At 46.3% G+C, this 24,355-nt stretch overlaps 1 protein-coding gene across 1 annotated transcript in view; it reads right to left on the bottom strand.

Moving 5' to 3' along the window:
- Positions 1-24,355, bottom strand: part of LOC145361168 (cGMP-dependent protein kinase 1-like) — a 99,513-nt gene that overhangs the window by 43,844 nt on the left and 31,314 nt on the right. Inside the window, 2 exon segments of the mRNA XM_080216787.1 lie at positions 192-297; positions 12,821-12,934. Coding sequence (XP_080072913.1) covers positions 192-297; positions 12,821-12,934 — 220 coding nt within the window.

The following is a 24,355-nucleotide window of genomic DNA, read 5'->3' as shown; positions in this document are numbered from 1 at the left end:
CCACCTTCTCAAGGGACAATTAGGGATGGGTAATAAATTCTGTCCTAGCCAGTAAAGGTCACATGCCGGGAAATAATCAGGAAATGGACAGGCCAAAAGATGGAGAATCAAAATTTCAGCTTGGGGAAAAATGTCCAGAAAAGCACTGGGAATGTGGCGGGAATTGCTGAGGTGAAGTCACACCCACTCACCTTCTAAGAAATTCCATGTGCTCAGCGTGTTTTATCAGCCCTGTCCTCATCATAATCGTTTGGAAGCACTGCCTGTCGATGGCCCATAGCTTGATGTTGGTGAGAGCTGCAAAGTAAATGAGATGAATCATACACGTAAAACCTTACGAGTACAAATCTATCATTTCTTAAACACGTGTATACGGTGGAGTGCAGCAAACACAGTTCGTAAGGGAGTGCCTTGAAGTTCCATGCCAGTGATTCGCTGGCTTACTCTCCCTCTATCAATATAAGCATTTACATAGGATCCTTTTGAATCATAGAATCCCGACAGTGCAGAAGGAAGCCATCTGGCCCATCAAATCTGCACCGGCAACAATTCCACCCAGATCCTATCCCCCTCTAATTCTGCATATTTATGCCGCTAAACCCTCCAACCTACGCATCCTGCGACATACATTGGGATACAGTTTTGGACAGAAGAGGCTATTTAGCACGGCCAATCCACCTAACCCACACATCTTTGGACTATGGGAGGAAATGGGAACACCCGGAGGAAACCCGTACAGACAAGGGAGAATGTGCAAACTCCGCACAGACAGTAACCAGGGAATCGAACCTAGGTCCCTGGAGCAGGTGAGGCAGCAATGTACCACCGTGCCAACCACAAGCAAAACATCCAAAGCCAAAATGTGATATTGCATTGAGTAGATAGTAGGCAGGTGATCAGAAGGTTGGACACAGGGGTCTCTTCGAGATGGAGAGAGGCTAAGGAAATTTGACATATCAGCTCCGACTCTCACCAATTTTACAGGTGCACCATAGAAAGCATTCTGGTTGTATCACAGCTTGGTATGGCTCCTGCTCTGCCCAAGACCACAAAGGGTCATGAACGTAACCCAGTCCATTTGCTCTGTCAACACTTCCTGCTGCCTCGGCAAATCAGCCAGCATAATTAAGGACCCCATGCACCCCGGACATTCTCTCTTCCACCTTCTTCCGTTGAGAAAAAATTACAAAAGTCTTAGGTCATGTCCAACTGACTCAAGAACAGCTTCTTTCTTGTTGCCCTCAGACTTTTGAATGAACCTACCTTACATTAAGTTGATCTTTCTCTGCACCCCAGCTATGACTGTAACGCTACACTCTGCACCCTCTCCTTTCCTTCCCTATGAACGATATGTTTTGTCTGTATAGCACACAAGAAACAATACTTTTCACTGAATCCCAATACATGTGACAATAATAAATCAAATCAAATCAAAACGTTAGGGGGGAAATCCAGATGAGGGCCCAGGCAGCTTAAAAGACAATTGCCAATAGTTAACCAATTATTAATCAGTGGGCCACAGAGATTTCCGAGGCTTTGTAGGACTTGAGGAGGTCACACAGATAGGGGGAGTGGGATGAGACCTTGGAGGGATTTGAAATGAAGGATGAGAATTTTAAAACAAGAGTGGAGATCACTGAGCACAGGAGTAAGACCATAAGACATAGGAGCAGAATTAGGCCACTCAGCCCATCGAGACTGCTCTGCCATTCAATCATGGCTGATATTTTTCTCATCCCCATTCTCCTGCCTTTTCCCCATAACCCTGATCTCCCTATTAAGCAAGAACCTATCTAACTCTGTCTTAAAGACACTCAATGACCTGGCCTTCACAGCCTTCTGTGGCAAAGAGTTCCACAGATTCACCACTCTCTGGCTGAAGAAATTCCTCCTCATCTCTATTTTAAAGGATTATCCTTTTGGTCTGAGGTTGTGCCCTCTGGTTCTAGTTTTTCCAACTCATGGAAACATTTTCACCACCTCCACTCTATCCAGGTCTCGCAGTATCCAGTACATTTCAATAAGATTCCTCCCGTCATCCTTCTAAACTTCAATAAGTACAGACCCAGAGTCCTAGAGGAGTGATGAGGGGAATGTCACACGGTGCGAGTTAGGATGGCCTTCAATTCATTGAGGGTGGAACATGTCCAGGAATGCACTGGAATAACTGGTGACAAAGGAAGGAATGGATGAGGGTTGAGGCAGCAGAAGAGCTAAGGGAGGGGCACAACACTGTTGCTACAGGGAGACCGAATCTAAAAATGATGAGATAAACAGTACAAGGAAACATCCTTAACTACATAGCAACCAGGAAGTAGACACAGCCAAGGTGGGAAGACAAATTAAATACTATTATATCGAGTGGCATATTGCAATTGGCTGAGATCATCTGTCTTGTATTGGACTGACATGTTAACACTAAATGAAATTGAATCTAAGCTGATGAGGAGGTGTAACCAAGAAGGTAGATGAGGGTACTGCAGTTGATGTTGTCGACATGGCTTTTGACAAGGTATCGCATGGGTAGGTTGTTGCATAAGATTAATTTCACAGGATCCAGGGTGAGGAAGCTAAATGGATACAAAATTGGCTTCTTGACAGAAGCAGATGGTTGTAGAGGGTTGTTTTTCAAACTGGAGACCTGTGACCAGTGGTGCGCCTCAGGGATCAGTGCTGGGTCTACTGTTATTTGTCATTTATATTAATGATTTGGATGAGAATATCGGAGGCATGGTCAGGAAGTTTGCAGATGAGACCAAGATTGGTGGCATAGTGGACAATGAAGAAGATTATCTCTAATTGCAATGGGATTTTGATCAATTGAGCCAGTGAACTGACGAATGGCAGATGGAGTTTAATTTAGATAAATGTGAGGTGATGCATTTTGGTAGACTGAACCAGAGCAGGACTTACTCAGTTAATGGTAGCACATGGGGAGAGTGACAGAACAAAGATATCTACATGTTCATAGCTCCTTGAAAGTGGAGTCACAGGTGGACAGAATGGTGAAGAAAGCATTTGGCATGCTTGGTTTCATAGGTCAGAACATTGAATACAGGAGTTGGGACGCCTTGTTGAAGTTGTACAAGACCACACTTGGTAAGGCCACACTTGGAATTCAGTTTACAGTTCTGGTCACCCTAATACAGAAAGGATACTATTAAACTAAGAAGAGTGCAGAAGAGATTTACTCGGATGCTACTGGGATTTGATGGTTTGAGTTTTAAGGATAGGCTGGGACTTTTTATCTCTGGAGCGTAGAAGACTGAGGGGTGATCTTATACAGGTCTATGAAATAATGAGGGGCATAGATCAGCGAGATAGTCAATAGCTTTTCCCAAAGGTAGGGGAGTCTAAAACTAGAGGGCATGGGTTTAAGATGAGAGGGGGAGAAACAAAAGAGTCCAGAGGGGCAATTTTTTCACAGAGGGTGGTGAGTGTCTGGTAGTCATAGAGGCGGGTACAATTTTGTCTTTTAAAAAGCGTTGAGACAGTTACATGGGTAAGATGGGTATAGAGGGATAATGGCCAAATGTGGGCAATTGGGACTCGCTTAAGGGTTTAAAAAAAGGGTGGCATGGACAAGTTGGGCCAAAGGGTTCGTTCCCATACTGTAAAACTCTATGTATCCTCGATAATGAAAACTATAACTGAACTTTATATTGGCTGAGTGCCTCAGATCTTTGGAGCGGTCTCATAGTGCTGAACCAGGGCTGTCAGACCCTCTGAAGACCTCCAATGGCCATTTGTTAACGTATTGTCTGTTTTTATGATTTTTTGTGTTTAAAATGAATTTTGGTTACATCTTACGAACAGAGACTTTGCAAATTTTTCAAATCGAATCAAAGTTTTTGGAAACTGGCCACCTTTTTAAAAGAAACCCCACCCCACCCCCCTTACAAAAGGGCAAAGTCACATTTAACCTGACACAGACCGATCCTCATCTTGCTGTGTCAGGGTGTCAAATATGTGAAGTGGGCGCCAAGGCTCCGTGTCGGTTCCTTCTGTATCTCCTGACACGCAGACGTGACTTATTAAGGTTTTTAATTTAGTTCCAAGAATTCAACTCAGAACCTGTCTCCCACGTTCCTCCCCAAGGAGTGCAGTCATGCCAATTTTACGGTAACACGATTATGTCACCACATCAACAAAGTGGCCACAAGAGACTAGGAATACACTAACTGCCTAAAGCCTGTCCACCATCTGCAAGGCACAAGTCAGGAGTGTGATGGAATACTCCCCACTTGCCTGGATGGGTGCAGCTCCAACAACACTCGAGAAGCTCGACACCATCCAGGAGAAAGCAGCCCCGCTTGATTGGCCCCCCATCCACAAACATTCACTCCCTCCACCACTGACACTCAGTAGCAGCAGTGTGTACCGTCGACAAGATGCACTGCAGCGATTCACCAAAGATCCTTAGACAGCACCTTCCAACCCATGGTCAGTTCCATCTAGAAGGACAAGAGCAGCAGCTACATGGGAACACCACAACCTGCAAGTTCCCCTCCAAGCCACTCATCATCCTGACTTGGAAATATATCGGCCGTTCCTTCACTGTCACTGGGTCTAAATCCTGGAATTACCTCCCTAACAGCATTGTGGGTCAACCCACAGCACGTGGACTGCAGTAATTCAAGATGGCAGCTTACCACCACCTTCTCAAGGGCAACTAGGGATGGGCAATAAATGTTGGTCCAGCCAGCAATGCCCATGTCCCACAAATGAATTAAAAAAGACACCAATTGTTCATGGCAGAGACAGGACAGAATGATTTGTATTCCTGTTGCTCCTCTGGAGTTGAATGTTTTCCCCACAGGCCAGCCAGATTGAGAGAGTGAAAGAGCACAGGATTTTCCACTGCCCTCGTCTTCAGGCAGTAAATTAAATTAGATTGTGCACAAATTTTACAGCTCAGATTCATAACCGAGATGGAATCACATTGAAATCCTGTTCAACAAACATTCCTGATGAAGACGAGTGATAAACTTACAGCAAAGTTTAAAGCTTGTTTATTAGTGTCACAAGACAGCTTACATTAAAACTTCAGTGAAGCTACTGTGAAAAATCCCCTAGTCGCCACACTCCCGTTTGGTTACACTGAGGGAGAATTTAACTCGTGTTTCAGACTGTGGGAGGAAACTGGAGCAGCCAGAGGAAACCGGAGCAGCCAGAGGAAACCCATGCAGACATGGGGGAAGAACATGCAGACTCCACACAGACAGTGACCCAAGCCAGGGAACAAACCCTGGCATTATGAGGCAACAGTGCCATCACTTGTTTCCAGAATTTCCACCCAGCTTTGCATGTTTCTAGCTTTCGATCTCTCCATAATTAAATCATTCACCATCAGCAGCCCAGTTCTTTTGAAAGGAATTGATTGAGTGCAGGAACTTATCTGCACTCTTTCAGCCTTCGATTACTGAGAAGCATTTTTAATCTTCTATCGTGAAATTTTTACAATTCAACGTTATAGTCTGCCAGCTGTGATAGGAGCAGGAGGAGGCCATTCAGCCCTTTGAGCCTTTTCCAGTATTGAATTAGATCATCTTACCTCCATTTATCTGCCTTGGTTCAGTAGGACTGAATATCCAGGGCGAACAGGGCCCCACACACCCTGGGCATTCTCTCTTCCACCTTCTTCCATCGGGAAAAAGATACAAAAGTCTGAGGTTGCTTACCAACCGACCTGCTGCCGTCAGACTTTTGAATGGACCTACCTCGCAGTAAGTTGATCTTTTCTCTACACCCTAGCTATGACTGTAACACTACATTCTGCACACACTCCTTTCCTTCTCTATGAACGGTATGCTTTGGCTGTACAGCATGCAAGAAATAATACTTTTCACTGTATACTAATACGTGACATTAGTAAATAAAATCAAAAATATATCGTACGCAGAGTTTAAAACAAAAACAGGCCATTTGGCCCAACTTATCTATTCAAATACTAGCTCTCTTCAGCAGCAGAGAATCAACGAGCCCCCTTTCCTCCATTAGTCTGGGTTACAGAATCAGATTGGAGTGATTTCCCCATGCTCCATCCCTCCCTATCCTGACAGCCCAAAGCTAGTGAGAATGACAGGTAAGGTAGAATGATACAACAGTCATAGAGCAACACAGCACAGAAACAGGCCCTTCGGTCCAACTAGCCCGTGCGACTATGGGGCCCTCCCTGTTCGTCCCAATTGTCCATGTATGGCCCATATCTCTCTAATCCTTTCCCATCCATGCACTTATCCAAATGCTTTTGAAACGTTGCTATTGAACCTGCCTCAACCACTTTCTCTGCAGCTCATTCCATGTACACACCACCCTCTGCGTGAAGAAGTTACCCCTCAGGTCCTCTTTCACCCTAAACCTGCACCCTCTAGTTTTGAATTTCCCTTCCCTGGGGAGAAGACCGTGCATTCATTATATCTATGCCCCTGATACTTTACACACCTCAGTAAGGTCACTCCTCATTTTCCAATGTTCCAAGGAATAAAGCCCTAATCTGGCCAACCCCTCCCTATAACTCAGGCCCACTCGTCCTGGCAACATCCTTGGAAATCCTCTTTGCTCTCTTTCCAGTCTATCAATGTCTTTCCAATTATACTGTTGCCTTGCAGCTCCAGGGACCCTGGTTCGATTCCCGGTTTGGGTCACTGCCTATGTGGAGGCTGCACATTCTCCCCGTGTCTACATGGGTTTCCTCCAAGGTCTCCCGTTTCCTTCCACACTCCAAAGACGTGCGGGTTAGGTGCATTCGTCATGCTAAATTAGCCCTTAAATTAACATGGGGTGCATAGGTTAGAAGGATTACAGGGGTAGGGCCAGGTGGGATTATTGTTGGTGCAGACTCGATGGGCCGAATGACCTCCTTCTGTACTTCGGGATTCTATAACAGGGTGACCAAAACTGTACACAAAAGGGGACCATTCGACCCTTCAAGTGCTTGCTCTGTAAGAGCTATTTAGTTCGTCCCACTGCCCACTCTTCTCCTTTCAGTGTGCATCCAATTCCATTGTAACTCTGTTGATTCTTCTTCCGCCACACATACAGGCAGTGCATTCTCACGCTTGGGCGTGCCACACAAAATTCCAGAGCGATGCGGCGTGACACACAACCTGAAAGCATTGCAAGGTTCACTGATAAAATCTAATGCTGAGAGGTGTTAAGTGATTCATTTTCAAGGCAGCACGGGGAAACAGAATATAAAATGAAAGATGCAGTTCAAAAGGGGGTGCACAAGCGAAGGTATATGTACCCATATCATTGAAGGTTGTGGGGCTGTTTGAGAAGATGTTTAAAAAGTTATACGTAATCTTGGGCTTGTGACATCAGTGTACCTTTAAGAGTTTTTTTAAAAAAATCATGTTCTCTGCAGCTATTAGCTCCCATTGTGGGACTGGGATATCTACAATGAGTTCTCTTAATGCTCCTTATGTGGCTTAAGGGGGTGGGGGGGTGGCTTGCTTATTTTTACTTTGGGAATTAATATTATGGCCCTGCATTGTCAGGAGGAAAACTGGTTGGTAGGTTAGGTGGGGTGAGCAATTTCATTTCCAGTTCTGCACTGCAGGTTTTAGTTTTAGAAGGGACATCAAGCTGGAAAGAAGTTATCTACCTCCCTGATTTTGGGAAGTTCTGCTGGTTTATCTGAAAGCCTTCCTGGAGTAGAAACTCTGCTGTTGGTGGCTTGACCAGAGAATTTCCCTGGTCTGACTTCAAACTGTTCTGAGTGTTTCAAGAGGACTGCAGCATTCATCCAAAGGACTCAATTCCAGTATCACGTGAGCATTAGTCCTTGCTGTGTTAAACCTTGTGAAATGGGTTTTGCCTAAAGGAAGTTTGGTTTTGATTGGAACATCTTAGTTATATTTGTGAAGGGTTATACATTATTCTGGTTGTTTTGTTTTTGTTTGTAATTGATAAAAGTTATTGCTGAGTTTCTTTCAATGCGTGTTAACGATATTCTTAGTTAAACTTTGTTTGATAAAAGCTCCCTAGTGGGTTATATGAATCGTACCTGAGGTGAACTGTATCGTGCTTATCCGAGCCAACTTCAAGGGGCAAATCTTATGATCCAAGCAGGCTCCATAAAACACTTTGGACTGTCTGACCTGAACCATAACAGTATTTATAAATGCAGACATGGAATAAAAAGCTCGTAATCTATGGTGTGCTTGTACAAGACACTGGTTCAGCTTCAACTGGATTCATAAGGATGTGAAGGCCTTAGAGCAGATTGACAGGGGATCTGTGAGAGAGATTCCAAATCATGGGGGGTCTGGGCACAGTGGATCAGGAGTCCCTGTTCCAAACCAATTTAAGGGGTGATTCTCAAAAGGACCAAAGGTGAGGTGAGGAAAATGTTTTTCTTTAAAGCAGTGAGTGGTTAAGATCTGCAGTGCATTGCCTGAGTGTGACGGTTCACTAATGTCCACTTAGGGAAGGAAATCTGCTGTCCTTACCCGGTCTGGCCTATATGTGACTCCAGAGCCACAGCAATGTGGTTGACTTTCAACTGCCCTCTGAAATGGCCGAGCACACTACTCAGTTCAAGGCGACTAGGGATGGGCAATAAATGCTGGCCCAGCCAGCGACACCCAGGTCCCTCGAATAAATTAAAAAACAGTCAACAGAGTCAAAATGGAATTGAATGAGGGACAAATCTCATGGGGAGGGCGATAGCCGAGTGGTATTATCACTAGGCTATTAACCCAGAAACTCAGCTAATGTTCTGGGGACCCGGGTTCGAATCCCACCACGGCAGATAGTGGAATTTGAATTCAATAAAAAAAAATCTGGAATTAAGAATATAGTGATGGCCATGAAACCATTGTTGGAAAAACCCATCCTTTAGGGAAGGAAATCTGCTGTCTCTGCCTGGTCTGACTTACATGTGACTCCAGAACCATAGTGAATGTGGTTGACTCTGAACTGCTTTTGGGCAACTATGGGCTGTCAATAAATGCTGGCCAGCCAGCGACGCCCATGTCTCACAGATGAATGAAAATCTGAAGGGTTAAGGAGAAGGGCGGACCAATGGGACTAATGATTAATGTCCACATGAAACATTTTATTCAGATTTGACTTTTGGGAGGCTAAACTGCCAGGCAGAGATCCTTCCCAGTCACTGAGCAATTGCAAAGCCAAGCGGGTGACTTTAGCCACGATCTATTTGACTGACAAAGGCCACACAGCAAGTAATCACATGAGCCAGTTCAAACTGGGCCAGTCCCTATTCTCTTCCACTCAGTAGGACATTGAATTATCCTTTACCACATTCACATCATCTCCTTCAGGACTGTTTCCCGCTGACCTATTCTACAGCCGAATCACAAGCGGCAGTGTGGATCTTCCAAACAGGAGTAAGGACTGGGGAGAACAAAACTGCCCTGGCTGCCTCACTCCAAATCACTGAAGGTGGCAGGACAGGTTGAAAGCACGGTTAATAAAGCATATACCATCCTGGGCATAATAAAAAGGGACACACAGTATAAAGTATTAGGGGCAGCACAGTGGTTAGCACTGCTGCCTCTCAACACCAGGGACCCGGGTTTTATTCCCGATGGGGGTGACTGTCTGTGCGGAGTCTGCATGGGTTTCCTCTGGGTGCTCCAGTTTGCTTTCACTGTCTAAAAGACGAGCTGGTTAGGTGGATTGGATGTGCTAAATTGCTCTTAAGTGTCAGCAGGATTAATGGGGAAATTTGTGGGGTTACGGGGATAGGGCCTGGCCTGGGATGTTGTCGCAGAAAGCCCACCAATGTCTCTACTTTCTCAGAAGACTAAGGAAATTTGGCATGTCAACACGACAACTCTCACCAACTTTTACAGATGCACCATAGAAAGCATTCTTTCTGTATCACAGCTTGGTATGGGCTCCTGCTCTGTCCAAGACCACAAGAAATGACAGAGTCGTGAATGTAGCCCAATCCATCACACAAACCAGTCTCCCATCCATTGACTCTGTCAACACTTCCTACTGCCTCTGGAAAAGCAGCTAGTATAATTAAGGACCCCTCACACCCCAGACATTCTCTCTTTCACCTTCTTCTGCCAGGAAACAGGTCCAAAAGCCTTAGAACACATACCAACCGACTCAAGAACAGCTTCTTCCCTGCTGCTGTCAGGCTTTTGAATGGACCCACCACATATTAAGTTGATCTTTCCCGACACCTTAACTATGACTGGAATGCTACATTCTGCACCCTTTCCTTTTCCCCTCTGTTCTCTATGAATGGTATGCTTTGTCTGTATGACACACAAGGAATCATACTTTTTGCTGCAGCCCAATACATGTGACAGTAATAAATCAAATCTTTGTTTTATTGGTGAGCTGTTTTGTTCACAGAGCAGGTCTTACTGGAAAAGCGGGTTTTTCTAACCCTTTGATTTGATTTGATTTATTGTTGTTACATTTATTAGCATACAGTGAAAAGTATTGTTCCTTGCGTGCTTTACAGAGTACACCGTTTATAGAGAAGGAAAGGAGAGGGTGCAGAATATAATGTTACAGTCATAGCTCGGGTGGAGAGAAAGATCAACTTCATGTGAGGTCCCTTCAAAAAGCAGCAGGGAAGAAGCTGTTCTTGAGTCATTTGGTACGTGTCATCACACTTGTGTTAGTCGGAGAACACACTACTTTAAAGTTTATTTATTCATTTATTTATTAGTCACAAGTAAGGCTTATCAGTAAGGCTTATTGTTTATTAGTCATAAGTAACACTGCAATCAAGTTACTGTGAAATTTCCCTAGTCACCACACTCTGGCGCATGTTCGGGTCAATGCACCTCATCAGCATATCTTTCAGAATGTGGGAGGAATCCAGAGCACGCGGAGGAAACCCACTTAGGCACGGGGAGAATATGCAGACTCCGCACAGAGTGACCCAAGCTGGGAATCGAACCTGGGCCCCTGGCACTGTGAAGCAGCAGTGCTAACCACTGTGCTGCCGTGCTGCCCCACTTGTGGGGTTAAACCCCTACTTGTGGCTTAACCCCACGTATCCCCAAAGGGGAACAGCCTGGAGGGTCAGAAAATGCTGGCAAGAAGGATCGCAAATGTCAGCACGTTCAATCAGTTGCCAATGAAGACGTTACATGCACTGCAGTATAACTTCCAAACGTTTTTCCAGGCCAAACATTCACTGCTTATCAGCATTCCAAGAGAATTGTTTCCATGGAAACACAACATCTATTTATGGTGAAAACCTTATGCAGGCCAAGTCTCAGCTAATGTCAGACTGGCTTTGAAAAAACTCGGTGTCGTTTGGGCTGGAGGCAAGGGGCAAATCCAGCCACAGGATGTAGTGATGAGGGAGTCACTGAAGGAGAACTACATCAGACAGTGAAGACAATGTCTCTCCCTGTCAGGATTCCCTCTGGTGAGAAACCCTTGCAGTGATAACCCGGTTTAAGAGGGACTCAACACAAAATTATTTGGTCCTGGACAAATGGGAAATCTGATTCGATTCAATTTATTATTGTCACATGTATTAAAATATAGTGAAAAGTATTGTTTCTTGCATGCTACACAGACAAAGCATACCATTCGTAGAGAAGAAAAGTAAAGAGTGCAGAATGTAGTGTTACAGTCACAACTAGGGTGTAATTATGCTGACTGCTTTGCCGAGGCAGCGGGAAGTGTAGACAGAGTCAGTGGATGGGCGGCTGGTTTGCGTGATAGATTGGGCTACATTCATGACCTTTTGTAGCTCTTTGCAGTCTTGGACAGAGCAGGTGCCATACCAAGCTGTGATACAACCAGAAAGAATGCTTTCTATGGTGCATCTGTAAACTTTGGTGAGAGTCGTAGCTGACATGCTAAAATTTCCTTAGTCAATTGTTGGGGGCTATGACAATGGTTTTTCTATTGCTGTGCCGCAGTAATCTGGGACTGCTTGATGCCAAGAGTTAGTTTAATTCTTGGACATTACCCAGCCTTCATTGCGACTGGCATTACATTATCATCTCATTATCACAGGTAAAATACAACACACAGGCCAAAAACTGAAGGAAGCTGTTGTGAATTAGCACCTTGCAACATCGAAATCTGTCTAATTAGGAACCAGACATTTAACATGTTTCTTGGAACACGATTGGACATTTAAATTCAAAAGTAGCCAAAGATATTGCTTGTACTGAATGACGTGGCATGGTAAAATAGTCCAGTAATCAGTTGTTGGTTGGTGGCCTTGATGTGATAGATTTGCCCATGTAGTCTACTCTTAGTGGGCAGCAGAGTGGTTAGCACTGCTGCCTCACAGTGCCAGGGACCTTGGTTCGATTCCCGGCTTGGGTCACAGTCTGTGCGGCATTTGCAAGTTCTCCCCATATCTGCATGGGTTCCTTCCGGGTGCTCCAGTTTCCTCCCATAGTCCAAAACACGTGCTAGTTAGGTGCTAAATTCTCCCTCTGTGTACCCAAACAGGCACTGGAGTGTGGCGGCTAGGGGATTTTCGCAGTAACTTCATTGCAGTGTTAATGTTAGTCTACTTGTGACATTGATGAATAAACTTTTTTTTCATCTTCAGGTGCTCACATGGTTATAGGTTTTAGCACAAATCCTTCTGTCCTTCCTCTGATGCCCACTCTCCATCTTCTCTACCCATAGTGAGCCTGGCATCCCTGGTGCCTGATGCACATTTGCCTTGGAACTTCCTCCATCCCTCCAACCTGGCTTCTGCAGACACCAACCATTTCATATTCCTCTCATCACACACGAGGTCCCTTTGATGCCAACTCAAATCGCAGGTTGCCGAAACCCTCCCCAGCCAACGCCCCCCACCCCCGCACTCCCCCACCTCCGACACCCAGGTTATACCACCTACCTTTGACCGTTGCTGTCCTGGTGCAGTTGTATAGGATGGCTAGCTCTCCAAACACTTTCCCTGGTGCCATGGTACAGAGTTTCACATCCTCTTTCGTCACCTCCACCTTTCCCTCTGTGGAGGCAAACAGAGCAGTTACTTAGCAACCTGTGACTCACACACCAGGCAACACATGCAAGAGACGGGGCTGTCAGAAGCTGAGACAATAACACTGGTTGGGGGGGGCGGGGGGGGGAGGGGCGGTGTTGGAAATGGTTACATTGCAGCAAAAGGGCAACCAGCTACCAGCTTGGAAACTCAGTGCAAAATTCACACAAAGTACCATAGAATCCTACAGTGCAGAAGGAGGACATTCCACCCATCGAGTCTGCACTGCCACAATCCCACCCAGGCCCTATCCCCATAACCCCATGCATTTACCCTAGCTAGTACCCCTGACACTAAAGGACAACTTAGCATGGCCAATCAACCTAACCCGCCCATCTTTGGACTGTGGGAGGAAATTGGAGCAGAATCACAGAATCCTACATGCAGAAGAGACCCTTCGGCCCATCGAGTCTGCACCAACGCTTCAAAGGCCCTGACCTAAATAAAAGCAAATCACTGCGGATGCTGAAGTCTGAAACCAAAAGATAAAACGCTGGAAAATCTCAGCAGCTCTGGCAGCATCTGTAAGTAGGGGAAAAAAGAGCTGACATTTCAAGTCCAGATGACCCTTTGTCAAAGCCCTGACCTGACCATCCAATCCCACTTGCCAGCACTTGGCCCATAGCCTTGAATGTTGTGGTGTGCCAAGTGCTCATCCAGGTACTTTTTAAAGGATGTGAGGCATCCCGCCTCCACCACCCTCCCAGGCAGCACATTCCAGATCCTCACCACCCTCTGAGTAAAAAAACTTTTCCTCAAATCCCCCCTAAACCTCCCACACCTCACTTTTAACTTGTGTCCCTTCGTAACTGACCCTTCAACTAAGGGGATCAGCTGCTCCTTATCCACTCTGTCCGAGTTCCTCATAATCTTGAGCACCTCGATCAGGTTGCCCCTCAGCCTGCTCTGCTCCAGTGAAAACAACCCAAGCCTATCCAGCCTCTCTTTATAACTTAAATGCTCCATCCCAGGCAGCATCCTGGTGAATCTCCTCCACACCCCCTCCAGTGCCATCACGTCCTTCTACTATGTTTGCTTTCTCACAAGAAAGTTCCGTCCATTGGGTTTGCCCTTACTCGGCATCAACAGACACACTGACAGTGATGCACACGCAGACACAGACGCACATGCGGATGCACACGCACACACAAGACTTCCCATTCCCAAGCCCTGAATACACTTCATTCTCCACTTTCTCTCCAACAGTCCACTATGCTATACCACTATAATACCACTGTGCAATAGTAGTATTACCGCCACACTATTAATGCAGAAACTCAGTTAATGGTCTGGGGACTTGGGTTCGAATCCCACCACGGCAGATGGTGCAATTTGAATTCAGTTAAAAAATATCTGGAACTAAGAATCTACTGATGATCCTGAAACCATTGTCGGAAAAACCCCACCTGGTTCACTAATGTCCTTTAGGAAAATCTGCTGTCCTTACGCAGTCTGGCCTACATGTGACCCCAGAGCCACACAGCAACGTGCTTGACTCTCAACTGCCCTCGGGCAACTAGGGACGGGCAATAAATACTGGTCCAGACAGTGATACCCATGTCCCGTAAAAATTTTAAAAATCTCAACTTCAAACCTGCACCACTCATAACCCCCTTACACTAAGGGACAATTTAGTATGGTCAATCAGCCTAACATGTTCATCTTGGAGTGTGGGAGAAAACCGGAGCACCCAGAGGAAACCCATGCAGGCATGACGAGAAGATTCTGCAGACGGTGACTCAAGGTGGAAATCGAACCTAGGACCCTACTGCTGTGAGGCAACAGTGTTGACCACTGCACCACCCCAATCTCCACTAACATCAAGCTTCACCTGAACTTCAGCTTTCTTAGCTCCTCTACTGTTGTTTAAAGACACGCTTTATTAATCAGATCTCATCCAAAACTCTGCTGCTCCTGTCCCAGCCAGCCATCACCCCCTTAGCTTGCTACCTGTGTGTTGATTTACAATTTCTTATTGCTGTTTTCAAATTCCTCCCAATCTCCTCCAGCCCCAAAACCCTCGGCACTCTTCAAATTCCGGCTTCTGGGCATCCCTGATTTTAATCGCTCCACCACTGATGGCTGTGCCTTCAGCTGCCTGGGGCCCCAAGCTCCGGAATTCACTCCCTACACTTCTTTGCCTCGCTGTCCTCCTTTAAGATGCTCTCTGACCAATGGTGGCATGGTGGTGAGCGCTGCTACCTCACGGCACCAGGGACCCAGGTTCAATTCTGGCCTCAGGTTCAGAAGCTCTGTATGGAGTCTATAAGTTCTACCCCTGTCAGCATGGGTTTCCTCCAGGTGCTGCAGTTTCCCTGCACAATCCAAAGATGTGCATGTTAGGTGGATTGGCCATGCTAAATTGCCCCTTAGCGTCAGGGGAACTCACAGGGTAAATATATCGGGTCATGGGAATAGGGTGGGATTATCAGTGCAGACTTGATGGGCCAAATGGCCTCCTCCTGCACTGTAGGGTTCGATGGTTTCATGAAGCTTCTGAAGATCTGGATCCTTATGTGGCTCAATGTCACATTTTGCTCCATAGTGTCTTGGGGCGTTAAAGGCGCTATGTAAATTGTTGTTGTATTTAGTAACGTGGGGGCAGAATCAAGTACATTCAGTCACATTAAAAAGACAACGTGTCGCAAGCTTCTCTGAGCAGGCGCAGCGTAAAGGGGAATGAAACAAAGCTGGCCATGTGGCAGGACAAGGAGAGAGGGGACATCAGCAACAGCTGCGAGCCAGACTCCCACAGCATACACCTAAAGCACAAGCGTCCAGTGCCTGCGTGCATCCACCGTCGTCACACCCCTAGAATGGAAACAGCGCTCCAAAGTACAACCTGTTAAAGACAGCTTTCTCCCTGCATGGAGGCTGCTGACTCAGAGCAACACTGTCACCTCCAAGGTGGCTTACCAACTGGCACAGTCTGCAGTGAGAGCATGCATATCCGCTCGCTCTCCTCTAACATTCTCTGGGGCTTTGCAGGACTGGGGTGACTGTGTGATCGCGCCCTGGTTAGACCACACCGGGAATAATGTATGTCAGGCATGACATCGCACCTGAGGAATGATATACTGGCCTTGGAGGTCTGGCCGACATGCGACTCCAGATCCACGGCAATGCGGTTGACGAGAATGATCCTGGGAATCTTTGGAAACGAGATGAGGAGGAATGTCTTTAATTGGAGGGTTTGGTGAATCTGTAGAATTCATTGCCACAGACTGGAGGCCGGGCCATTAAAGTGCTTCAAGACAGAGACAGATAGGTTCTTGATTGGTATGGGGAAAGGATGGAAGAATGCGGTTGGGAAACATGTCAACCATGATCAAATGGCAGAGCAGACAAGATGGGCCAAATGGCCTAATTCTGCTCTGATATCTTAGGATCTAATGGACTTCTGAAAAAAAATTATTTTGAAGGATATGGGTGTCACAGGCTGGGCCAGCATTTGTTGTCTATCCCTAGCTGCCCTTGGAGGGCAGTTGCCGGTGAACCACATTCGTTCTCCCTGCATGTGTGTGGCTTTCCTTCAGGTGCTCTGGTTTCTTCCCACAGTCCGAAAGACGTGCTGGTTAGGTGCCAAATTCTCCCTCAGTGTAACCCAAACAGGTGCCAGAGTGCGGTGACTCGGGGAATTTCACAGTAACTTCATTGCAGTGTTAATGTAAGCCTACTTGTGATTAATAAACTAACATTGCTGTGAATCTGGAGTCACATGTATGCCAGACTAGGTAAGGACAGCAGATTTCCTTCCCTAAAGGATATTTGTGAACCAGATGGGTTTTTCCGACAATCAGACAATGGTTTCACGGTCATCAGTAGATTCTGAATTCCAGATTTTTTAAATTGAATTTAAATACTCCCCTCTGCCGTGGTGGGATTTGAACCCCCGGAACATTAGCTGAGTTTCTGGATTCATGGTCGAGCGATAATACCACTAAGGCCATCGCCTCATCTCAAATGTCCTTTGAAATGGAGGACATTTAGCGATGGGCAGTCAATGATAGCCCAGCCAGAGATGTCCACATCCCATAAACTAAATAATAAAAAAATTCAACAGGACTCCAAAAACATTTGGTGGATTGACCGTGTTAAATTGTCCCCGAGTGTCAGGGGGATTAGTAGGGTAAATACTGTGGTCATGGTGATCGGGTCTGGGTGGGGTTGTTGTCGATACAGGCTTGATGGGTCGAATGGCCTCCTTCTGCACTGTAGGGATTCTATAATAGGTAATCTTTTAGCTCAAATGTATCTGTACTATCCCCTAATCCTCAAAAATAATTCAATCTCTGTCATGAATATACTCAATGACCCTCCGGGGTGGAGAATTCCCTAAGATTCAGAAACTTCCGAGTGAAGGAACTTCTCCTCACCTCAGCCTTCACAGGCTGACCATTCATTCTGAGGTGGACCCCCGTGTCACAGGGAATCTGCATTCCCCAACGAGGAGAGTTGGGCATTTCCATGCAACTTTCCAACATTTCCTTTAAAAAAAAACTATCAGCGATGTGAAGTTGTTGGTATACATACATGTGCGTATTTCACCGCAGTGTGAGACCAGGCTGTGTATGGATGCACATTTACACTGAGCATAGGATCTCTACAGTGCAGAAGGAGGCCATTCAGGCCATCAAGTCTGCACCAACAACAATCCCACCCAGACTCTATCCCACAACCCCACGTATTTACCCTGATAATCCTGCCCACCGCCCACACTAAGGCGCAATTTAGCAATAGCCAATCCACCAAACTGGAATCATTGAATCCCGACAGTGCAGGAGGAGGCAATTTGGCCATCGAGTCTGCACTGACCACCATCCCACCCAGGCCCTATCACCATAACCTCATATATTTACCCTAACTAGTCCCACTGACACGAAGGCGCAATTTAGCATGGGTAATCCACCTAACCAGCACACCTTTGCAGTGTGGGAGTAAACCGGAGCATCTGGAGGAAACCCATGCAGAGAACGTGCAAACTCCACATAGACAGTGATCCGAGGCCGGAATTGAACCTGGCTTCCTGGCGCTGTGAGATAACCGTCCTAATTTAGCATGCCAGTGCACTTAACCAGCATGTCTTTCGGACTGTGGAGGGGAACTGGAGTACCCGGAGGAAACCCACGCAGATACGGGGAAAACGTGCAGACTCTGCACAGACAGTGACCCAAGCCAGGAATCGAACTGGGTCTGGCGCTGTGAGGCACTAGCTCTAACCACTGGGCCGCCCTGAAATACGCAGGGAACACTTATTGGATTGCCAGTCCGAAGCCTTAACCACTTGGCCTCGACTACGCATACTGGACATCATAGCAATAGTGTGCGTGTGTATGTGTACGTGCTTGCAAGGAGCGGTGAGAAAGAGTGCTGGGGCGGCACAGCAGCACAGTGGTTAGCACTGCTGCTTCACAGCTCCAGGGACCTGGGTTCGATTCCCAGCTTGGGTCACTGTCTGTGTGGAGTTTGCACATTCTCCCCGTGTCTGTGTGGGTTTCCTCCGGGTGCTCCAGTTTCCTCCCACAGTCAAAGATGTGCCGGTTAGGTTGGTTGACTGTGCTAAAATTGTCCTGAGATGCGTAGCTTAGAGAGATTAGTAGGTAAACGTGGAGGGATGGGGCATAGGGCCTGGGCGGAATTGTGGTCGGTGCAGACTTGATGGGCCAAATGGTCTCTTTCTGCACTGTAGGGTTTCTATGATTCTATGATTGTCTCAGTGACAGACAAGTGGAGGACTGATGAATCATATTTCATTCCGTCAGTCTGACTTGGGCACCAGGCAGTAAATCCATTCTGACTGGCGAAGGGACAAGCTCTGGTGACAAATGTCTGGTAATCACAATCTAATTGGATTTAAAATAAGTTACTCTGGAGTTTAGCTCACCAGGGAATAGCTGACTGCCTCTCAGACAGAACCATTACCATTTTCACAATTCCCTGGCGCCTAATCCTATTCCTTGTTATGATTACTGACGGGTGTCATGTGAATTAGAGAGGGAGAGCGAGCGAGCTTCGAGGCAAACACACTTCGGATGAAACCAGAAAACATTCCATAAAGCAACACAAACTCAGGCAAATCGCCCATTTCATTGTGCTGAATGGGGCAATGCAATAAAAGAGGGTCTAACGTTTATCACTTGCTGGTGGCGTATTCGTGCCACCTGCCCCCCTTCCCCCCATGTCGGGATGACACGGTGGCACAGTGGTTAGCACTGCTGCCTCACAGTGCCAGGGACCCGGGTTCGATTCCTGGCTTGGGTCACTGTCTGTGTGGAGTTTGCATATTCTCCCCGTGTCTGCATGGGTTTCCTCCGGGTGCTCCCTCCACTGCAGAGGGAGGCCACTTGGTCCACCGAGTCTGCACCGATCACAATCTCACCCAGCCCCTATTCCCAGAACCCCACATTTTATCCTGTTAATCCCCGATACTAGGGTGAATTTAGCATGGCCAATCAACCTAACTAGCAGATCTTTGGACTGTGGGAGGAAACCAGAGCACCCGGAGGAAACCCAAGCAAGACATGGGGAGAATGTGCAAACTCCAAACAGACAGCGACCCAAGCCAGGAATGGAACCCGGGTTTCGTCTGGGTGCTCCGGTTTCCTCCCACATTCTGAAAGACATGCCAGGTTAGGTGCATTGACCCGAACAGGCACCAGAATGTGGCGACTAGGGGACTTTCACAGCAACTTCATTGCAGTGTTAACGTAAGCCTTACTTGTGACTAAAAATTAAACTCTTCTAACTCAAGTCTCCCACCTCCCATATCACAAGGTCTTGTTTGACTGTAGGTCTGTGTTACTCTTAGCCTGTGGATATCAAGTGATGGCAGAAGCAGGGCAGGTTGTAAAGCTGACATACAAAGAATGGTTGGCACCCATGGGTGCAGGAGCTCAGTCAATCATTCAGGTCCTTTAGGAAACTTGAAACCTCAAATGGGGGAATCAAGTTAATAAAGAGTCTTTAAAAAATTATTCACCCTCAGCATGTTGGTTGATGCCAGCAAGGCTGACATTTTCCTACTCATCCCTAAATGCCTAGGGGATTTTCACAGTAACTTAATTGCAGTGTTAATGTAAGCCTGCTTGCGGCTAATAAATAAACTAAATAAATCACATAATATTACAGTGCAGACGAGACCCTTCAGCCCATCGAGCCTGCAACAACACATTAAAGCCCCTGACCTGTCCATCTAATCCTATCTGCCAGCACTTGGCCCATAGCCCTGAATGTTATGATGTGCCAAGTGCTCATCCAGGTACGTTTTAACAGAGGTGAGGCATCCCGCCTCCACCACCCTCCTGGCAATGCATTCCAGAAGTAACAAGGAAAATGGGCTTTGATGGGATAATATGGGTACTAAGTTTTTTTTAATCATCCTATACTTTTCTGAATGCCACGATGGGTCAAATAGTTCACAACAAGGATCTCAATCAAATCAAGCAGAGAAAAAGGCTAAAAGTGGCACGGTGGCACAGTGGTTAGCACTGCTGCCTCACAGCGCCAAGGACCCAGGTTCGATTCCAGGTTTGGGGCACTGTCTGCGTGGGGTCTTCACGTTCTCCCCGTGTCTGTGTGGGTTTCCTCCCACGCTCGAAAGATGGGTGGGTTAGGTGGATGGCTATGTTAAATTGACCCTTAGTGTCACAGGGACGAGGAGGGTAAATACTTGGGATTATGTGGATAGGATCTGGATGGGATTGTGCAGGCTTGATGGGCCAAAAGGCCTCCTTGCGTACTGTTGATTCAAAGGAAACCAGAAGAGTTGGTAAAACTCCATCGGTCACGCGCGAGCTCTGTAAATGGTCAATGTTAAAGCACTTCAGTAAAACAGGCATCACTCATTCATTCATGGACACAGTTGTCCCAACGCAACTCACGCCACAGGAACCAGCCTTGCGTCATACACTCCTGCCAACATGTCTGAGGTTAAAATCTGTTATCTGAACCGCTTAATTAGGTTACAGTCTCTTCATCACTTCCCACCCAGTCAGGGGTAGATGGAGTGTTAATGAATTGGAGTGTTCACAATTCATATAGCAACAATTTGAATCCACTCGAATGGATCAGTAGCAACTATCACAGCCCATCTCCAGCACTGAAATTGATGTACATTTATATAGTATCTCTTAGGAGACCCAAAGTCCACCTTTAAAACTGGGGAGGCGATGGTGTCGTGGTGTTATTGCGAGATTATTAATCCAGAAACTCAGCTAATGCTCTGGGGACCTGGGTTTGAAACCCGCCATGGCAGATGGTGGAATTTGAATTCAATGAAAAGAAAATATATGGATTCAAGAGTTTACTGATGACCATGAAACCCATGTCAGAAAAACCCATCTGATTCACTAATGTCCTTTACAGAAGGAAATCTGCCACCCTTACCCAGTCTGGCCTACATGTGACTACAGTAAAAAGTCTGACAACACCAGGTTTTAGTCCAACCTATTTATTTGATAATATACTCACAAGCTTTCGAGGGGACTGCCTCTTCATCAGGTGAATGGAGAGTTCACCTGATGAAGAGGCAGTCCCCTCGAAAGCTTGTGAGTATATTATCAAATAAATAGGTTGGACTAAAACCTGGTGTTGTCAGACTTTTTACTGTGTTTACGCCAGTCCAACGCCGGCATACCCACATCATGACTACATGTGACTCCCAGAGCCACAGCAATGTGATTGACTTTCAAGTGCCCTTGGGCAACGAGGGATGGGCAATAAATGCTGGCCCAGCCAGTGACACCCATGTCCCGTAAAAATTTTCAAAGTCTCAACTTCAAGCCTGCACCACCCATAACCCCCTTACACTAAGGGGCAATTTCAATATTCAAAAAAAAGAAAATATCTGGATTTAAGAGTTTACTGATGATCATGAAACTACTGTCGGAAAAAGCCAATCAGGTTCACTAATGTCCTTTAGGGAAGGAAATCTGCCATCCTTACCCAGTCTGGCCTGCACGTGATTCCAGAGCCACAGCAACCTGGTTGACTCTCAGCTGCCCTCAGGCAACTAGGGATGGGCGATAAATGCTGGCCCAGCCAGCGACGCCCACGTCCCATGAATGAAATTTTAAAAAACAGTCACTGTTGTAACATAGGAAATGCCAGTTTGCGAACAGCGAGATCCCATAAACAGCAGTGTGTTTTATGACTCAAGAATAATTTTGTTAAAAAAAGTGATGTAAATATAAATTTAAATTTGCAATTCCCTGCCCCTCTTCAAAATTGTGCTACGGGAGCTTTTACAACATCCCAACCCAAGAAGGACAGCACCATTGACAGTGCAGCACCCCCTTGGCTTTATTTTTATTGCTCATGTGGGTCTTGAACTCAGGAGACTCATGAGTGAGTACGCAAGCAATCGAGGTATAGCTAACACTCTGCGTCAAATCCTTGCAAGGCTCTTCAGTGCTGCAGCCCAGATTGTAATGCCTGGGATCCCTGGAAAGTAAATTCGCCTCATTTGTCATCAGATCCAATTTGAGCCATACACTGTGTGATTCTTTCTCCTTCAGCCTCCAATTAATTGTCAGTGACACAGACAAACGGCAGACAAGAGCTGGAGTCAATTTACTGAGGAGCTGAGTGAGGGGAGACTGGTGACTTCAACTCTGCATTCATCTATCTTATCCCGCTGCGGGAATACTGCGCAATGCGGCTGAAGACACAGGGCAAAGTAACATTTAAACGTCGGTTCAAAGCTTCATTTATTATTGTCGCACGTAGGCTGACATTATCACTGCGATGAAGTTACTGTGAAAATCCCCTAGTTGCCACATTCCAGCGCCTGTTCAGGTACACTGAGGGAGAATTTAGCATGGCCAGCGTACCCGAACAGGTGTCAGAGTGTGGCAACTAGGGGATTTTCAAAGCAACTTCATTGCAGTGTTAATGTAAGCCGATTTGTGACACTAATACACATTAAAGAAAGCTAACTTGCACATCTTTGGACTGTGGGAGGGTGGCACGGTGAAATTCCCCTAGTCACCACACTCCAGCAGCTGTTCAGGTACACATACTTGCTTCAAGTCGGGACAATTCTTCTATGCTTCCTCTCCCTTCCTGGCCTGCTTTTTCCCTTTGAAGGAATGAAAGGGTTGACATACGAGGAGAGATTAAACAGTTTGGGGTTGTACTCGCTGAAGTTTAGAAGGACGAGAGGGAATCTGATTGAGGTGTATAAAATACTAAGAGCGACTGACAAAGTGAACTTGGACCGTGTTCTCGATTGCCCTTGTGGGGTAATCTCGAACAAGAGGTCACAGGTATAGGTTGAGAGGCGTTAGATTTAAAACTGAGATAAGGAGCAACTACTTCTCGCAGTGGGTGGTGAATTTGTGGAATTTGGGGGAGTCGGAATCATTGAATGGTTACATAGAACATAACACATAGAAAAACTACAGCACAAACAGGTCCCTCGGCCCACAAGTTGTGCCGTTCATATCTCTACCTACTAGGTTTAACTATAACCCTCAATCCTATTAAGTCCCGTGTACTCATCCAGAAGTCTCTTAAAAGACCCGATCAAATTTGCGAAGGAGAATAGATGTATTTTGAATAAAATATTGCAGGAATTACAAGAAGGGATAGATATATTTCTAATAAAAAGAGAGATGGGGAACAGGTGGGGAGGTGGATCTGAGACCAGGGAGGTGGATCTGAGACCAGGGAGGGATCAGCCATGATTTGATGGAATGACGGAGCAGGCTCGAAGGGCTGAATTTGCCTCCTTCTGCTCCAAATTCCTGTGTTCCCTTCACTCTCCTTCAGCTTCCCTGTGCTCCCTCCTGTCCCTTCCCTTTCCTCCTCTCCTAGTATTTGTGTCCAATGAGGTGAAGGGACAGCCACTGACTGAGTCCTTGTTGATGGGGGTTCTAATGGTCCCAGAGGGTCCTGCCAGGGTGACCTGGTATGCAAGTCATTAACACATCACTTGAGGCTGAGGCACGACAAAGGAATGGGCCAGAATCCACATCCTTATCCCTTTTTTAAAAAAAGATTTAACGTTTATTTATTTGTCACAACTAAGGCTTACGTTAACACTGCAATGAAGTTAGTGTGAAATTCCCCTAGTCACCAGAGTCTGACACCTGTTTGATTCAATACACCTAACCAGCACGTCTTTCGGACTGTGGGAGGAAACCGGAGCACTTGGAGGAAACCCACGCAGACACGGGGAGAATCCACGCAGACAGTGACCCAAGCTGGGAATCGAACCCGGGTCCCTGACGCTGTGAGGCAGCAGTGCTAACCCACCCCTGATGCCACACAAGCAGGCTGGCTCCTGTGTGCATTGCATGAATTATCAAAGCACATTCTCACACGTAGTTTTAGCAACAAGATCACTGCTGATCTTGTTTGATCAATGAAGATAAGTATTAGTTTCTC

Source organism: Carcharhinus amblyrhynchos, chromosome 34 (genome assembly GCF_965287045.1).
Source record: "Carcharhinus amblyrhynchos chromosome 34, sCarAmb.v2.hapA, whole genome shotgun sequence".
NCBI lineage: Eukaryota > Metazoa > Chordata > Chondrichthyes > Carcharhiniformes > Carcharhinidae > Carcharhinus > Carcharhinus amblyrhynchos.
The sequence above is the reverse complement of the archived record's forward strand: the minus strand, read 5'-3'. Positions and strand labels throughout refer to the sequence as shown.